This window comes from Pseudorasbora parva, chromosome 1, assembly GCF_024679245.1.
Source record: "Pseudorasbora parva isolate DD20220531a chromosome 1, ASM2467924v1, whole genome shotgun sequence".
In the NCBI taxonomy this organism is placed as follows: Eukaryota; Metazoa; Chordata; class Actinopteri; order Cypriniformes; family Gobionidae; genus Pseudorasbora; species Pseudorasbora parva.
This window is the reverse complement of record NC_090172.1, coordinates 60,459,592-60,476,029: the sequence shown is the minus strand read 5'-3', so window position 1 is coordinate 60,476,029 and position 16,438 is coordinate 60,459,592. Positions and strand designations below refer to the sequence as shown.

Below are 16,438 nucleotides of genomic sequence, written 5' to 3'. Positions count from 1 at the left end.
CCAGAGTGACCCAAAGCGAATGATTTCAACTTAATTTTGAGTCACTTCGCCGATGTCAGTGATGCTTTTTGAAGACTTATTTGTAAAATATAATATTTAATATTTAAAATTTCATATATTATCCACGATATGTTGAAGATGTTTGGTTCTTTATTAAATAGAGCAGAAATTCAAGACAAAAAAAACTATCTGAAATCAAAAGTATAGCTTTAAATTAACTACAAAATCATTTCAGCATGAGGATATTCAATACATTGAAAACAAAAACAAAAAATACGATAAAGATATGATTAAAAGGAAATCTTAGTTTTGTCAAATTCAGACATTAAATATAACTGAATAATGTTGAAAAGAGAAACAGAATGGGATTCATTCATCCGGACAGCAGACGTTCACTCCTCTGTGACAGCATATTGATCAATCTCATCAGACTGAGCTGTAAAACACAAAACAAAACTTAATAATGATAGATCAGGTTTGTAAGAATGGATTTCACCTGAGAACAAACTAAAGGGATTAAAGCTGCAATAAAGACAATAAAGACAATAAAACTTCACTATCTGAATGCAAGAGTAAACAAGACTGCACCTGGCCCAATCCTATTTCCTCACCCCTGCCGAGATATGACCCTCTCACCCTCTGGGTCACATGCAAATATCACAGATACTGCCACAAGTTGTTTCTGTATGGTCAATACAAATACTTTTGGTGTGATTGGTAAACAGGTTTCATTCTCACATCAGGGGAACTGGTGACATTCCAGCTCTAGTAAAACAGGTCGTAAAAGAAGGACAAGCGGGTTTGTTCCTCTGGTGTAGGAGATGCTCATAAAGATCTTTTGATAAACATTTGCTGTCAGGCCTCAAGGATAGGTGGGACCATTTGGGTCTGAGAAAAGAACCAAGATCTGCATAAATATTTGGGTGCTAAATGTTTATTGTTCTTTGATCTGGGGGAGTATTTAAGGGAAAGGAGCAAACCACTCGAGGAAGCATCTGTAATCAGAACTTCCCACACTGTTCCCGTGTGTTTCTAGAAGCCAGGTAAAATGATGACTCTTTGAAACTATGTTTATACTATTTTATAACATTGTATGCTGATCAGTTGTGTATCATTGTCTTTTAATTTGACTATATTTTGATGATTTTGCCTGGCTAAATAAACATTAACTTTGATTAATCTTGTATTATTCTAAGGCCGCTTCTTTTAGTACGATCAAACGGAGTCTGGTATTTCCGCAAACGTTGTCTCGGCGCAGATCAAACAGCAGGACGCAATGGCTGGAGCATGGAGCACCACATTAGCGATAATCTGATTTCTGACTATCACTGTATTAGCAAGTTGCAGTTCCTGTGATTATTATTCCCATTACGCTTTAAGATGAGTAAGCAGACGCAACCACTTAAAGGTAAAATATTCACTCTGCAATCCTCTGACTAATATCAGAACCGGCTCGTCTGTGTTTGAGAATGTAATTCGCGAAACATATCTCTAAGAGATATCGGGTCCCTTGATGAACGAAGATAGTGAGAAGTAGAGATACTCAGAGAGATCAAAGATCTAAATTAAATCACAACTAATCATACGATCAGCCGTAATTTATAAATGTAACAAACTCAAGGAAACTACATACAATTAGAGTCAGATTAAATTAAAACATGGAGTCAGATTTAAAATTGGATCTTCACACTTTAATAAATTACAGTGTCCTTTATAGAAGCGCCCGAAAAGACGAACACGCAGTATCCCTTCGACCAGCTGTTGGATTCCTGCGTTGGGCCAAACAGGTGGAGTTTACAGGTTAATTTAATCTGTCAGAGAACAGATCAGAGAGAGAGAGAGAGAGAGAGAGAGAGAGAGAGAGAGAGAGAGAGAGAGAGAGAGAGAGAGAGAGAGAGAGAGAGAGAGAGAGAGAGAGAGAGAGAGAGAGAGAGAGAGAGAGAGAGAGAGAGAGAGAGAGAGAGAGAGTCTCACCATGAGCTCTGCAATATTTGACTCCTATAATGACGGTCACGAGCAGATACGGAGAAGCTGCCAGTAGAAAACTGACCAGTTTAAGAGCTGAGAGAACTGGCAATGGAGCTTCTGAACCTGACAAATTGACAAATGACACAAAACCAAATATCCATCAAAACTTTTCATTAAAAAAAACTTAAACAAAAAACATTAGATTTTCTTATCTGTAAAATTAATGTAATTTCATCACAAACTGTTCAGATTTGACTTTTCTTCTGCATCTAACTATTAAACCCTTAGATTTATTTACAGAAAATTCCTCAACACAGCCTGGAGTTTATTTACACCATCAACACAATATTTAATTCTTAAAAGCCTCATACAATCACCCATAAAGTTAATGCACATATTCTTTCAACACGTGTTGTTTTAAACAACAAGATAAAATGATCAGAGAGGTCTGAATGTAGATTTGTAGTCAGGTAATGTGAAGAGGAGATTCTCACACTCACCTGAGAGCGTCAGTGTAACTTCATCACTGGTGTGTGTGTGTCGTGATCCTCCCGTCTCTCTTCCTCTACAGCTGTAATGACCTGTGTGAGATTCATTAACAGAACTGATTCTGTATTCCTGTGATTGACTGTCATGAATCTCTGAATTATCTTTATTCCAGGTGTAGGTCCAGCGAGTGACGTCTGTCTCCTGTATGTCACATGTGAGAGTGACCGTCTGTCCTCTGAACACTCGTCCATCAGGATGAACACGCAATACAGCTTTGGGTCTCTCTGTGAAGAGAGCAAAGACCTTATTTGACGTTTAACTGACAATTAATGTGCACAATATTACTAATAAATCAGATTGCCCAGTAAAAACCGCTCTCACCTCTTACTGTTAGCGTGACAGTTGTAGAGTCTCCTACGTCAGAGACTGTCACATCTCTCAGTGTGTAACTGGTTTCATCTCCAGTTTTTATTATCTTGGAGTCTTTGTACCAGATAATCCTCCGTCCAGTCGAGCGTCTCACGTCACAGCTCAGAGTAACTGTGTCTCCAGTGAACACTGAACTCTGGGGCTTCACACTTACTCTGGGTTTGTCTGTAAATATTTTATGATGGTCTTGAGTTAATACACAGTCATCATCTACCCCTGCTTATGATTTCTATCATTTATATTAATGCTATTTACTATACTTTTCTCTGTTGCTGTGAGTAATGTAATTATGCTTCTTTACTTTCATCAATGTGAACTTAAACTCTCAGACAAATCCAGAGCTTCAAAGAATCACAAAATCCCTTTTTATAATTTGATTTTAAAAGTACAAATTAAATGTTTTAATTACTTTAAAAAAATAATAATAGTTGAAATGGCTTTGCTTGGTGGTTTGTGCTATTACTGTGGCTGTATATTATTAATGAACATGTAAGGATTGGTTTTACAGACAAAAGCTGAAGATCCAACCCCCTAAAACAAAACAATAAAACTCACTAATCTGGTGAGAAGATCTCACAGAAAGACTGTAGGACATCGCCCTGCCCAAAAACCTTCTCCCCTCTCCCCTCCCGTTCTCCTTTCCCCTTCCCCTGATTCAAGTCACAGAATGCAGATATACTACAGATGATGTATTTTGTGAAAGAAGGATGAGAAAGATTGAAACTGAATTCTGTTCGGTATTTAAGGAAGGGCAGCAGAGCCAGAGCCCCCATGCCGTGCTGCGTCAAGCGTCCTAGACATACACACACACACACACACACACACACACTCACACACACACACACACACACACACACACACACACACACACACACACACACACACACACACACACACACACACACACACACACACACACACACACACACACACACACACACACACACACACACACACACACACACACACACACACACACACAGTATGTATTGTGCCAGACACAGTGACTCTTTGAAACTATTTTCACATTACTTTGTAATTGTATTTTATATTTTTAACTGAAAGTTGTGTACCATTAATTCGTGTTTAATTATTTTTATTTATGTTCTGTCTGGCAAAAATAAAGGGCCCTATTTTAACGATCTGAAACACAAGTGTCAAAGCGCGGAGCGCAAGTAACTTTGTGGGCGGGTCTCGGCGCTGTTGCTATTTTCCCGGCGGGATAAATGGCTCTTGCGCTCGGCGAAAATCTAAAATGGGTTGGTCTGAAGTAGCTTCATTATTCATAGGTGTGGTTTGGGCGTAACGTGAATAAACCAATCAGAGCGTCATCCAACATTCCCTTTAAAAGCAGGTGCGCAAGTTCCCTTATGGATCGCTATTATTATGGCGTATTTACCAGGCGCACGCCAGGAGCGGTTCACAGCCGAGGAGCCTGATGTTCTTGTAAGAGCAGCCCTTACGAAACAAAAATGTATTGCAGTATATTGGAAAATTTCATGCAATACATTAGGAAATATATTAACGTATATGGGAATTAATATTTATATCTTTCAATATATTGCAATATATTGAAAGCGGCAATCATTTGTATATTTTGCAATATATTACATGAATATATAATATATTTTATAATACCATCAATATATTATTAAAATATATTTCAAGTAATATATTGGTAAATATATTTTCCTTTCGTAAGGGAGTAAAAGACAGAGAAGTTGTGTTGTATGGGGATGGGAGAAACCCACCCAATATAGCGTCGGTAAAACAGTTTTTTAAAATGTGTACTGTGGTCAGATGAATCAGTATTTCAGGTATTTTTTGGGAGGAATGGACGCCGTGTGCTCCGGACCAAAGAAGAAAAGGATCATCCAGACTGTTACCAGCAACAAGTCCAAAAGCCAGGGTCTGTCATGGTATGGGGTTGTGTCAGTGCCCTTGGCAAAGGTAACTTGCACTTCTGTGAAGGCACCATTTATGCTGAAAAGTACATAGAGATTTTGGAGCATAATATGCTGCCTTCAAGAAGATATCTTTTCCAGGGACGTCCATGCATATTTCAACAAGACAATGCAAAACCACATTCTGCACACATTACAAAGTCCTGTCTGCGGAGGAAGAGGGTACGGGTACTTGACTGGCCTGCCTGCAGTCCCGACCTGTCTCCAATAGAGAATGTGTGGCGCATTTTGAAGCGCAAAATGCGACAACGAAGACCCCGTACTGTTGCCCACCATAAGACTTGTTTGCAGGAAGAATGGGACAAAATTACACCTGAAACACTTCATCACTTGGTGTCTTCAGTCCCTAAATGTCTTTTAAGTGTTGTGAAAAGGAATGGCAACATTACAAAGTGGTAAATGCTTTACTGTCCCAACTTTTTTTGAAATGTGTTGCAGGTGTGAATGACAGGAAAGGATGCATATTTACAAATGACATGAAGTTGACCAGACAAAACGTCCCCGGTTACGACTGTAACCTTAGTTCCCTGAGAACAGGGAACGAGACGCTGCGTCAGCTGACGCTATGGGGAACGCCTCCAGCGTGACCGGTGTCTGAAACGTTTATCCAATCACATCAGTCCTACTGACCGGCGACAGCCTCTGACGTCATCGACGTGCGACCAGGAAGTATAAAAGGGCGCCTTGCAAACACACCCGCATTCAATTCGTCTGAAGGGACTGTTCGCAGGCAGGCCCCGAGGCATGGCAAAAGTGACGCAGCGTCTCGTTCCCTGTTCTCAGGGAACTAAGGTTACAGTCGTAACCGGGGACGTTCCCTTTCGAAAGGGAACTCGAGCTGCGTCAGCTGACGCTATGGGGAACGATATACCCACGCCGCCATGCCGAGGGGAGTGCATGCCTACTGGCCGTGACAATTGTCAGGACAAGCAAATTCAACTGAAATGCCTGAACCACCCCCCCTCTGGTCACATTTAGGCTGTCAGTGACAGCATTCCCTACGGTCATAGCCCGAGCCATGGCCTTGGGGCACCTTCATGTACCCTAACCCGGCCGCTCAAAGGCCTGGAACCACCCTGTTCGACAGAAGGGATTCTTTTAAGGGAATGTGGCTAGGGGACCCGAGGGCGCCCCAGCCAGTCACTATTCGGGAAGAACTTCACCGAATGCCACCAGGGCGGCTTGACCTGGCGTCACTATGCGGGACGCTTCCGTCTGCCAGCCCAGTCTGCTCATCACAGAGCCTCTGGAAACTCGCCTCTAGGGAGGCATCCAGCTGAGGGACTGCGAACTGGCAGTGTCCGCTTCAGGCCGGAACTCAGAGACGGGCTATCCTGGAAAACAGCGCTCAGTGTAGTGCTTTCCGACCCTTGCTAGCGAGGGGAGTCAGCTGCTCAATCCTAGGATCTACCGAGCACATATATTACAGGGGTGCTCAGGAGGCCTGCGAAGGCCTATGGGCTGATCTACCAGGGAGGCCCCGAGGGGCCTACGACCAACTGACCAGGCCCAGGTGGCCGTAAGCTCACAGACAACCCTCTAAAGAGGGGAGCTCTTAAGCCTGCCTGGTAGGTACCATGCTGTAGGCAACCTATGCAGGTCCCTGTCCTGTAGGGACCACATAACAGCAGTGAAAACTCGTCGTGCTAGGGTACGCGCCCCCCCATCAGGTGCTGCCGGCTAGGACCAAAGCCTGATGGCAGGAACCACTAGCTGTCAGCTTGAGTTCCAGTTCTGTGTCTCCGTCCAAGGAACCCGTTCCCCCAGGGAGGCCCCGCAGGGCCTACTACCTGCCAGGCTACTCGTAGCCGGCACTGCGGCCGGGGAACGACCTCAGGGAGGCCTGGTGAGGCCTGCTACCTGATAGCAGACCATTCCGGCCATCCTGGCTAGTCACCATGCTCACTGTCATAGGCACCGGGAACCGGGGCTCACCTCCGGGAGGCCTCGCGAGGCCTACTCCCTGTCACCCGGTGGCCAAGGCCCTGGACCACCCCCTCAGGGGAAACCAGATGAGGCCCGCTCCAGACGAGGCCTAATGCTGCCACAGCAGGCCCTCAGGGAGGCCTGGTGAGGCCTACTACCTGCCGTCTGCCATCTGAAGCACGGGAATACCCCAGCAGGCCCTCAGGGAGGCCTAGGGAGGCCTTACTGGCTGGGCTTGTAGCCATGCCAGCGACGCCCGCTCGCTGGCCGGTTGGCCTGGCCGCTCCACGTCGGGCTGACAGTGGCTGTCTGCTTGGCTGACGAAGAACTAGTCGTCCAGTTACCACCTGGGGACTCATCCCCTGGGAGGCCCTACGGGGCCTGCCTGTTGACGAGACACTGCTATTTGTGACAACAAAAGGGAAGATTTTTTTTTTTTTTTTTACCATCCCGCACACGGGCCCCGATGTCGTCACTCCAACTAGAAGGCCTGTCGAGGCCTCCTGTTCAGAGTCTTCTGCCTGGACTGTCCGGGCTGGCTGCTCACAGCTCACAGCTGGCTTCATTCGGAGGCTCACGGGGTCCTCCCTCCCAGTCTCCTCCGGCAGTACCTACAACACAGACCTAATTGCATCGCCAAAGCGGTGTACTCAGCACAAACATGCTCTTACAACCCCTTTAAGTGAGGGGAGTTCACCTTACCACACCAGCCCCGGGGAGACCGCTGCTATTTCCAGCGGCCCGCCGTTTACTCCAAGGCGTCAGCCATGGCGATGCTTGGATTCCCAGGGGAGCATCCAACGCTGGGCCCTCACGAGGCACGCAGGTTGTGCGTGGCGCTCACCCCGGGCCCTACGAAAGGTGGAGCACAAACACAGGGCAAAATTATTGCAATATGCGAATAATGGTTACCACAGTCCCACATCCCTTGGATGGGATAAAAGTATTTGGCCCAGGTGACCCACAAACCTTACTTACCGCCTTACAGGCTAAGTTGCAAATCTATAATGCTCTCACCTTTTCCCATCTGCAATACCGCACCCCCGAGCACAGACCCGGGGGCGGGCCCTGGCCAGGCGACTCTCACATGAGAGGAGGCTGAATAGGGGTTCATCCTGTAAAAACACAGCCTAGGCTAACCGTGCTCTCTTTTTTGTAGCCTGACAATGGCATGCCTGTATACCAGTCTCTGCTAAGGCTGGGAGCACCCACCCTAGCAACTTAACGTCCCAAGCCCATATCTCGAGGGTTGGGTACACATATGCTTCGTTCGTGTGTTAGCCTACTCACCCTCGCGCTTACTTACGTCCGCAGGGGGTAACGCTACAACACTTGCCCTCCGGTGGCCCGGAGCTTTTAGCCGAACCGCTAGGGACACCCACACTCACTTAGTTTGCTCTTGAAACATATTTCCGCGAAAATGAGCGGTAACCACTCTCAACGCACTGAGAGAACACACCACAGTAACATGTTTACTTTGCTGGCTTAACGTGACGGCTACTCTCCACTAGCGAGGCTAGCTCTCACCAGCCGTCTCACGGCTTCTCTCAATAGATCGTTCCGGCCACCAAACGGGGAAACTAGCGGCCGTCACAACACACCCTCGGCGGGGAGCACACAGCATTTTAAGAACATAAAACGTCCCTCATACTGAGGGCTTACCCGCTGCCACCGGCGCGTGATGACATCCGTGCACAGGCATATACTCACAGCATCCAGCGTGCGGACACACCGCCCGAGGGTTGTTTTCCGATGAGGCGTCCAACGCTGAATCTCCCTCTATGACCCCTCATGCCCACTCAGGGAAGCGGTCGAGTTTACTCAGACAACTCCTTTCCCACTTTTCCGATTCTAGTGCTTCATGATAACTTCTCTATAAGCTCATAAAAGAAAGCACCCCAAACCTGATGGGGGCGCCTGCTCACCAGACCAGACGGGCCGTCAGAGTCTCACGTCCGCTCATCATTGGCCCCGCCCGGCCTGATGTCAAGCACCGAGGGAAAGGGTGGAAGGAAGGGCTCGCCTACTACCTCCGCTTCGCCCTCGTAGGCGTCCCCCCGCCTACGCTGGTTCCGGTCTTTGGCACCGGCACCCTTCCTCCAGTTCCGGGTGTCCCGCCTCTTTTGCGCCCTACTCCGCCATGGAGGGGGCGCCCGAGAGGCCACGCTCGCTCGCTGGTCTTGCCTCCGGTCCTCGGACCGTGACGTACCAGGGACACCCGCCCGACTGGGCGCAGCCCCGGACCTCAGTGGGATGCAGGTCTTAAAAGCCACTGAGCGCGCCTTCGCCTCTCTAAACCTTCCCACCACCGCCTCGACGGAGGTGCCGAAGAGCTCAGAGGGCGAAACCGGGGCATCGAGGAGAAAGGACCTCTCTTTCCCCCCGATGTCCGCAAGGTTCAGCCACAGATGTCTCTCCGTGGCCACCATAGCCGCCATCGACCGTCCGATGGCGACTGCTGTTTGCTTGGTGGCCCGGAGAGCTAAATCTGTGGTGCGGCGGAGCTCAGCCATCGCCTCAGGGGGTAGGCCACCCTGGCGTTCCCCCTGATCGAGGTCCCTCAGCAGGTCGGCTTGGTAAGCCTGCAACACCGCCATGGTGTGCAGCGCCGCCGCCGCTTGACCTGCTGACGTGTACGCCCTGCCGTTTAACCGTGAGGTCGTTCTCAACGGCTTAGACGGCAGGGTGGGAGTTCTTAATGTCGATGTCCGGCCAGATGCGAGATAGTTCGCAAACGTCTCGTCAACTGGCGGCATCGACACGTACCCCGCCTCGGCCACTCCCTCCACATCGGCGAAATTCGCCCGCTGATGGCGGAATAAGCGAGCCGAGAACGGGGTTCTCCATGCCCCCGCGATCTGCTCATGGAGATTGGGGAGGAATGGAAGGCTCCCAAGAGCTGGGGGGTTATGGCCGGAGAGAAACCGATCATCCAGGCGATTTGGACGAGCGGCTCCTCCCCTAGCGCGCCGCCACGATAACTGTAGCCGATCGGCGGCCCGCTCCATAACCTCCAACAGCTCCCCGTACACGGGGCAGGATGGCTGGGAGGGTTCGGCCTCGGTTGCTTCACCACCCTCCACTTCCATCCCTTGCTGATGTGGGAGCTCCTCGGCCGACGATAAGGAGGAGTTATCACCCAACTCCTCCTCCGGCGGCCGCCCCTCGTGATCTGGCCCTTCGCCGAGTACAACCTCCGTCTCTAGATGGCGGGCCAGATCCAGCTGGGAGCCCCAAGACATAAGTCGCCGCTCAGCCTCGGCCGAAGCGGGACCACTCCCAGCCGCTGGACCCCCTTCCCTCGAGAAGAGGGCCAGACGAGAGCGGAGCATCTTCAGAGACAGACGCTCACAGTTCGCACAGGAGGCACTTTCCTCAAGAACCTCCCGTGCGTGCTCCTCACCCAGGCAGAACACGCAGAGTGTATGTGTGTCCTCAGGTGTGAGGAACCTGGGACACGGGTCTGCACACTTTCTGAAGCCGTGCTTCGTCTTGTGCGCACACTTAGACATGATGCTCTTTTTTTTTTTTTTTTTGAATCAGACAAACAGTCCCTGAAGACGAATTGGCTGCGGTTGTGTTTGCAAGGCGCCCTTTTATACTTCCTGGTCGCACGTCGATGACGTCAGAGGCTGTCGCCGGTCAGTAGGACTGATGTGATTGGATAAACGTTTCAGACACCGGTCACGCTGGAGGCGTTCCCCATAGCGTCAGCTGACGCAGCTCGAGTTCCCTTTCGAAAGGGAACATAAAATATTTTGTGTTCATATTGTCTGCAATGAAATACAAGTCAAAGTAATTTTAGAAATCACTTCTTTTTTATTTTATTAACACATTCCATACTGTCCCAACTTGGCTTGAGGTCATAGCGGCACCAGCTGCTGCAGTCAATGTGGCATATTCGAGCGATTTTAAAATGCTCTCCTGTTTAAGTGCATATTGCCTGTTGTGCACAATTTCCCTGAAGCCACCGGGGTGGCGGTGCCATCGGCCTGGGCCCGTCATCGCTGCTCGCAGCTTAATTTTTTTATTTGATTTTGAGTTTCTTTCAAGTGTTTAGATTTTTTTTTCTTTGCTTAATTGACCAATCCCCATGATTCTCTTACTAGTCTAACATTAGTTCTGCAATGTTTGGTTGTCAAGCTAGTGTTTTTATGTTATGGTAGTTTCAGAATAGAAAAAGTAAGTGGTTCACTTTACCCCCTTGATTTATCTGGTCTGTCTCAGTTTACCCCAAGCTGGGGTAAAGTGAGAGACAAGACCATTTTTTTTAAACAATCATATTTTCACTGAGTGTCTTGAATACATTCTGATAATTTCCATTGCTAGGAAACATCCTGAATTTTACTGGAAATGTGTCAATTTTACTGATATATAATTTATTTTAGTTTGCTTAGAGGGGTGCAAATGTAAAAACTGTCTCACTTTACCCCACTCTACCCTAGGTTTATATTTTTTTATTTTCATGGCATGCGCTTTAACTTAGATGGGGTGTAACAGAATTTTCACTCACTGCACAAATAAAGGTAATTGACACTTTTTGGGTTGAAATACCAGTAAGATCCTTTCTATCAGTGATGATCACTCACCCGACACCGTCAGAGTCACTTCATCACTCAAATCAGTGCAGTCTGATCCTCTGCAGCCCAAACACGTGCACTTCTGTGTGCGCTCTACAGTGATCTTGAACTCTTTCTCTTTAGAGTAGTGCAGAGTATCATCACAGTCCCATCTGTATATCCGTGCTTTCCCCTGTATGTCACATGTGAGAGTGACAGTCTCTCCTCTGAATAACTGTGATGGATCAGGCTTTACAGTCAGAACAGCTTTAGGTGGCTCTGGAAAAACTAAACAAAGTTATGATTAAACATCTAAGAGAGTCAAATAAAAGGAATTTAGCCTGTCCTAAACCCATAAACGTCACTGCACAAAAAATATGTTTTGAAGAAAGTTCAAACAACATTCCCATCGACTTTCAATGTACTGACAAAATAAATAAATAAATTATATATATATGTTTTGTATTTTATGCACAAAAAAATAAAGTTACAGCTTTGGAACAGCCTTTGCTCTCTCTCTACAACTTCACATGAACAGATGTCTAAACACAAATAATATTAGATATGTGTGTCAGACAGCTCGTCTGTGCATAAACAAACTCCCACTGTACTCAACACACTACTAAACACTCTGTCTGTTACACAATGTAAGGTGTGAAGATTTTAAAGAAATATATAAATCACCTCGAGTTTGTCCAGGCTGGATGTTTGAAATCAGCACTACAAATCAAAAGAGAGACAAATCACATTGATTTATTTGGTGTTATAGAACAGGACTATATGAATATATTTCAAAACATTGGTTAGAAATTCCACATTCATTTTTATGCATAAATGCATAGTTTAAATAAGCATTTGAATAGTTTATGAAGATGGAAGAGAAAAAAGAAAACAGAACACTTGCTTGCTAATGTTTAGGGGTTCAAGCATGTAGTGCTGAAACCCTAATTGTTACATTTTCCAAGGATCAGCAATCCCCATCTAAAACTGATCAGGCAGGCCAAACCGTAACGTCGGCATTACACGGCACGCGCAAGCAGTGTGTTGGCAGGGCAGTAGAAGTGTGTATGGAGAGAAGGAGCCACGCACGCCTGTTGGGCATTCACACTGCCCGTGTTTGTCTGGCGCAGCTGAACCGCGGCTCGTGTATTACAAATACAGACAAATATCGTCCATTCTGCCACCTTTTCTGGTGCTTTTCCGGTTTCCACCTTTTCACCTTCTCCTTTGACACCTGTCATTCCCTTTTGATTTATGATGCGCAGCATATATCTGTGACGTGTTCCCCTCTTTCCCAAACACACATGCATATAACATGCTTTATATAGGTAGTTTACATGATAAAATTAACCTTATAGTTAAGATATGCCTATATGTAATCCTCATATGCCGGGTTTTCGACATTTCGATTTTGTCCAAAATGTCTTGGATGTTGAAGCATTAAGAGTCCCTTTCACTGGAACTAAGAGGCCAAGCCCAACCCCTGAAAAACAACCCCACATCATAATCACCCCTCCACCAAACTTTACACTTTGCACTTGCTCTAGAGTCCAGTGGCGGCTGCTTTACTCCACTGCATCCCATGCTTTGCATTGCACTTGGTGATATAAGGTTTGGATGAGCTGCTCGGCCATGGAAACCCATTCCATGAAGCTCTCTACACGCTGCTCTTCGGTTAATCTGAGCCTAGTGCTTGATTTGATACACCTGTGGCCATGGAAGTGATTGGAACACCTGAATTCATTGATTTGGAGCGGTGTCCCAATAAGTTTGCAATATAGTGTTGTTTTCTCCTAGCCTAGAAATCTAGACGCACCCTAGCGGCAGCAAATCTAATCTGCTGTGAGTGTCGTCTAGCAACTCTCAATACCCTTCTGAGCTGTAAACGCCAAACTCTTGTCGGGCCAATCACATCGTGTATAGAGTCGGTGGGCGGGGCCATAATGACGACGGCCGAGTTGCGTTTGCGTGCTTCTAGTAAACACAGAAACTGGCGAACGGCGGTCTTTCGAATCAGCTTTGACCGCGACTCTGGAAGACTTGGAGTTAAGCTTTTCTCTGAGAAAAGAACAAAGAATGGCACTGAAGTCATTCTTAAAAAGGGAAGATGTGTTCCTGAGTTTTGCCGACCGGATACGGCGAATGTTTAATCAGTCAGCGAGCTCTGCTTCACCGTCGTTGCTCTGGTTGGTGTAGCGCTATCCTATCGCGTGCAGAGGGAGTTTGAAAGACAACCGTTTATCCGCCCCTCGGATTGAGCTGTCAATGGTGAGTTTCCAGACCAAACATCTTGATGTGGGTCTGGCTTGTCAGGCTAGTTTTCTCCTGTTTCTAGTATAGTAAGAGAAATGGGGAAGTTCCCTGTTTATGTTTTTATTTCCCATTTGTTGAGCAGGTAAGTTACTTTAACAAAATAAATAATTTGATATTTGTTTGTTGGTTTGGCTTAACCCCCTCCTTAATTTATGAATAGTTCTGTTTGTACTTTATTTTTTACTAAAAATAAAAGACAAAAAAAGATAAAGATAAAAGACTAAATTAAATTTCATTCTACAAAATTAAGTGTCTTGGTGCTGGGGTTGAAGATGGGAAAACCTCTTTGTCTCTCTCAAATTATGTAGCTTTGTTTGTCGCTCCTAATACACCTAGACTGGGGAGTGACGTAACTATTATAATCAAACCAACTCTATATATTCATCCAGAGCTATAGTGGAAGACAATAAGTGAAGAGATTGAGGGTGAAAGAGGAAGAGTGAAGAAAACATCAATGCTCACTGTTTAGAATAGTTAGCTGATGCTCTCATTACAGAACTAAAACCACAGTGTGAAGATGCTTCATATGGGAAATGGCAACATTGTGTCCATTAACGTCACTGGTCAGAAATACATGTTTATTCTATTACTAAACTCTTCAACAACTCCAGGAGATTCCATAACAAAACCTGACATCAAATCAACATCCGAGCATCTGAGTCCCACTTCACATGTTAAGACTAAATGTAGAGAGTGGAGATTAGCTGAAGAAAACAAAGACAACTTTACAGAACGGCACAGTATGTCCGATTCACACACATGAACCATTATAAACTGAAAACTGAACGACTGAAGAATTACAGTAATGATCAATACACTGATCTCATTCAGCACAATGAGCACATCAAGTGTTTTTCACTTACACACACATATATGATGAGCTGCAGATGGATTTAATACTCACATTATTAGCAGCACGAATGAAAAACAGAATGAATATTTACATTAAATACAGATGAATACTGATTCATTACATCATTATACAACATGTAAAATTGCATAAATGAGAAAATAATACTCACAGAGCATTAGAGGAAGTGACCTGAGCTCCATACTGATCCGTAAATGACACACTGGCAAACACACGGCCTGTCTTATAGACTCAACACTTCCTTAAAGAAGAGAGTGAAACCAACAGAGAGGAATTAAACAGACACAAAGCATCTGATTTGATTTACATTCACTGGCAATGTGCTGTTGTGTTGCTATATACAAACATATCTTTAAAAGTTTGGCATTTAATTATAATTGACTAGTCAAGTGTTTATTTGGCAGACATCTTGGCAACAACCCAGACAGGATATTGTATAGGTATAGGCATATATGACTGACCGCCTCTTTAGTCTTTAGATCAAATGATGTTTATTTTTAAGCAAACAAAAACAGACAAAAATTAGTAAGACTAGAAGTAAGACACAAGTAAGACTAAAAACTCAAATGTTATAAAGTATAAGTTTGAAGTAGAAATACCAACCAAACTGCACTGGATACAAAAATCTCTGGTATTACATCTCTTTAAAAGAAAAGGTACAGGGTTCTGTCAGTCAACTTTTTAGGGTTTCAAAATTAACTCTGAACCATTAATAATGTAGACATCAGGCTATGTGTCTGATATAAATGTCAATGTGTCTGATATAAATAGTCAGCATATTTTATGAAAAGATAACCTATGGGTTTATTATGTAGTATATGTAATTCATATAGCCTAGTTGATTTTCATACTTAGGCGTATACAAAGCAGATAGGATATACTGGTTGCACATTTTCCTACGAATTATGAAACATTCTGAAATATCTGTTCCCGAAACTTCTGTTTTAATGGGAGTTGGAGAAGATTTTTGTGGAATATCTCATGCTTTTCCAATTAGCCATCAAAACATGAAAAAGCATGCCTAGTTTGATAGGATCTGCTGCTTTATTTAACTTTAAAGGGTTCGTTCACCCAAAAATTAAAATTATGTCATTAGTTTTTCACCCTTGGGTCCTCATCTTCGGAGCACAAATGAAGATATTTCTGATGAAATCCGAGAGCTCTCTTACCCCTCCACAGACAGCAATTTAAAGGGATAGTTCACCCTAAAATGAAGATTATCCCATTATTTACTAACCCTCAAGCCATCCTAGGTGTATTTGACATTCTTCTTTCAGACGAATGAAATCAGAGTTATATTAAAAATGTCCTGGCTCTTCCAAGCTTTCTAACAGCAGTGAATTGTTGTTTCATTTTTTGAAGTCCATAAAAGTGCATCTATCCATCATTATAAGGGGGGGGGGGGGGTGTTAATAAAGGCCTTCTAAAGCGAATCAATATGTTTGGGTAAGAAAAAATAGACATATTTTAAACTTTATGAACAGTGGCGGTTCTAGGATTTTTCTGTAACAGGGGCCATTAAGGGGCCAGATGCAATAAAAAAAAAGGAAGGAAGGAAGTAAGTAAGGAAGGAAGGAAGGAAGGAAGGAAGGAAGGAAGGAAGGAAGGAAGGAAGGAAGGAAGGAAGGAAGAGGGCTGTTTTTACTGTTATATTTCGTTTTATTGAAGCCTAAAATGTTTTTTGTTTTGTTTTCTATGAGAAAAAAATAGGTGCTTTATGACATGTTTTATTGTAGCCTTAAATGTTTTTTTGTTTTGTTTTTTTTTATGAGAAAAAATAAAAAGAGGCGAAGACTGGTCAACGGCAGACGTAAGAAGGACTATAGCTGAGGAAAGGCTGCTCTCGCCGGGTCAACGAGCACTGAGTGACTGCTGATACATTGGATCCTACAACTTAAAAAAGGCGCTCTTTGGGTGTG

General features: G+C 44.9%; 1 protein-coding gene across 1 annotated transcript; it reads right to left on the bottom strand.

The window, feature by feature from the left end:
- Positions 1 to 274: 274 nt before the first annotated feature.
- LOC137086986 (B-cell receptor CD22-like) lies at positions 275 to 15,273 on the bottom strand. Its single transcript, XM_067452036.1, has 7 exons — positions 14,671 to 15,273; positions 12,020 to 12,055; positions 11,366 to 11,623; positions 2,839 to 3,051; positions 2,469 to 2,741; positions 1,975 to 2,091; positions 275 to 436 (listed from the first exon to the last, which is right to left on the bottom strand). The coding sequence occupies exons 1-7, from the start codon at positions 14,699 to 14,701 to the stop codon at positions 393 to 395; spliced, it is 972 nt and encodes a 323-aa protein (XP_067308137.1). The 5' UTR covers positions 14,702 to 15,273; the 3' UTR covers positions 275 to 392.
- Positions 15,274 to 16,438: the final 1,165 nt, after the last annotated feature.

Coding starts and splice junctions, on each gene's coding strand:
- LOC137086986 (XM_067452036.1), bottom strand. CDS start 14,701: ATGGAGCTCAGGTCACTTCCTCTAATGCTCT. Junction 11,624..12,019: donor CCAGCCTGGACAAACTCGAG/GTGATTTATATA, acceptor AACTTTGTTTAG/TTTTTCCAGAGCCACCTAAA. Junction 2,742..2,838: donor TGTCACGCTAACAGTAAGAG/GTGAGAGCGGTT, acceptor CTCTCTTCACAG/AGAGACCCAAAGCTGTATTG.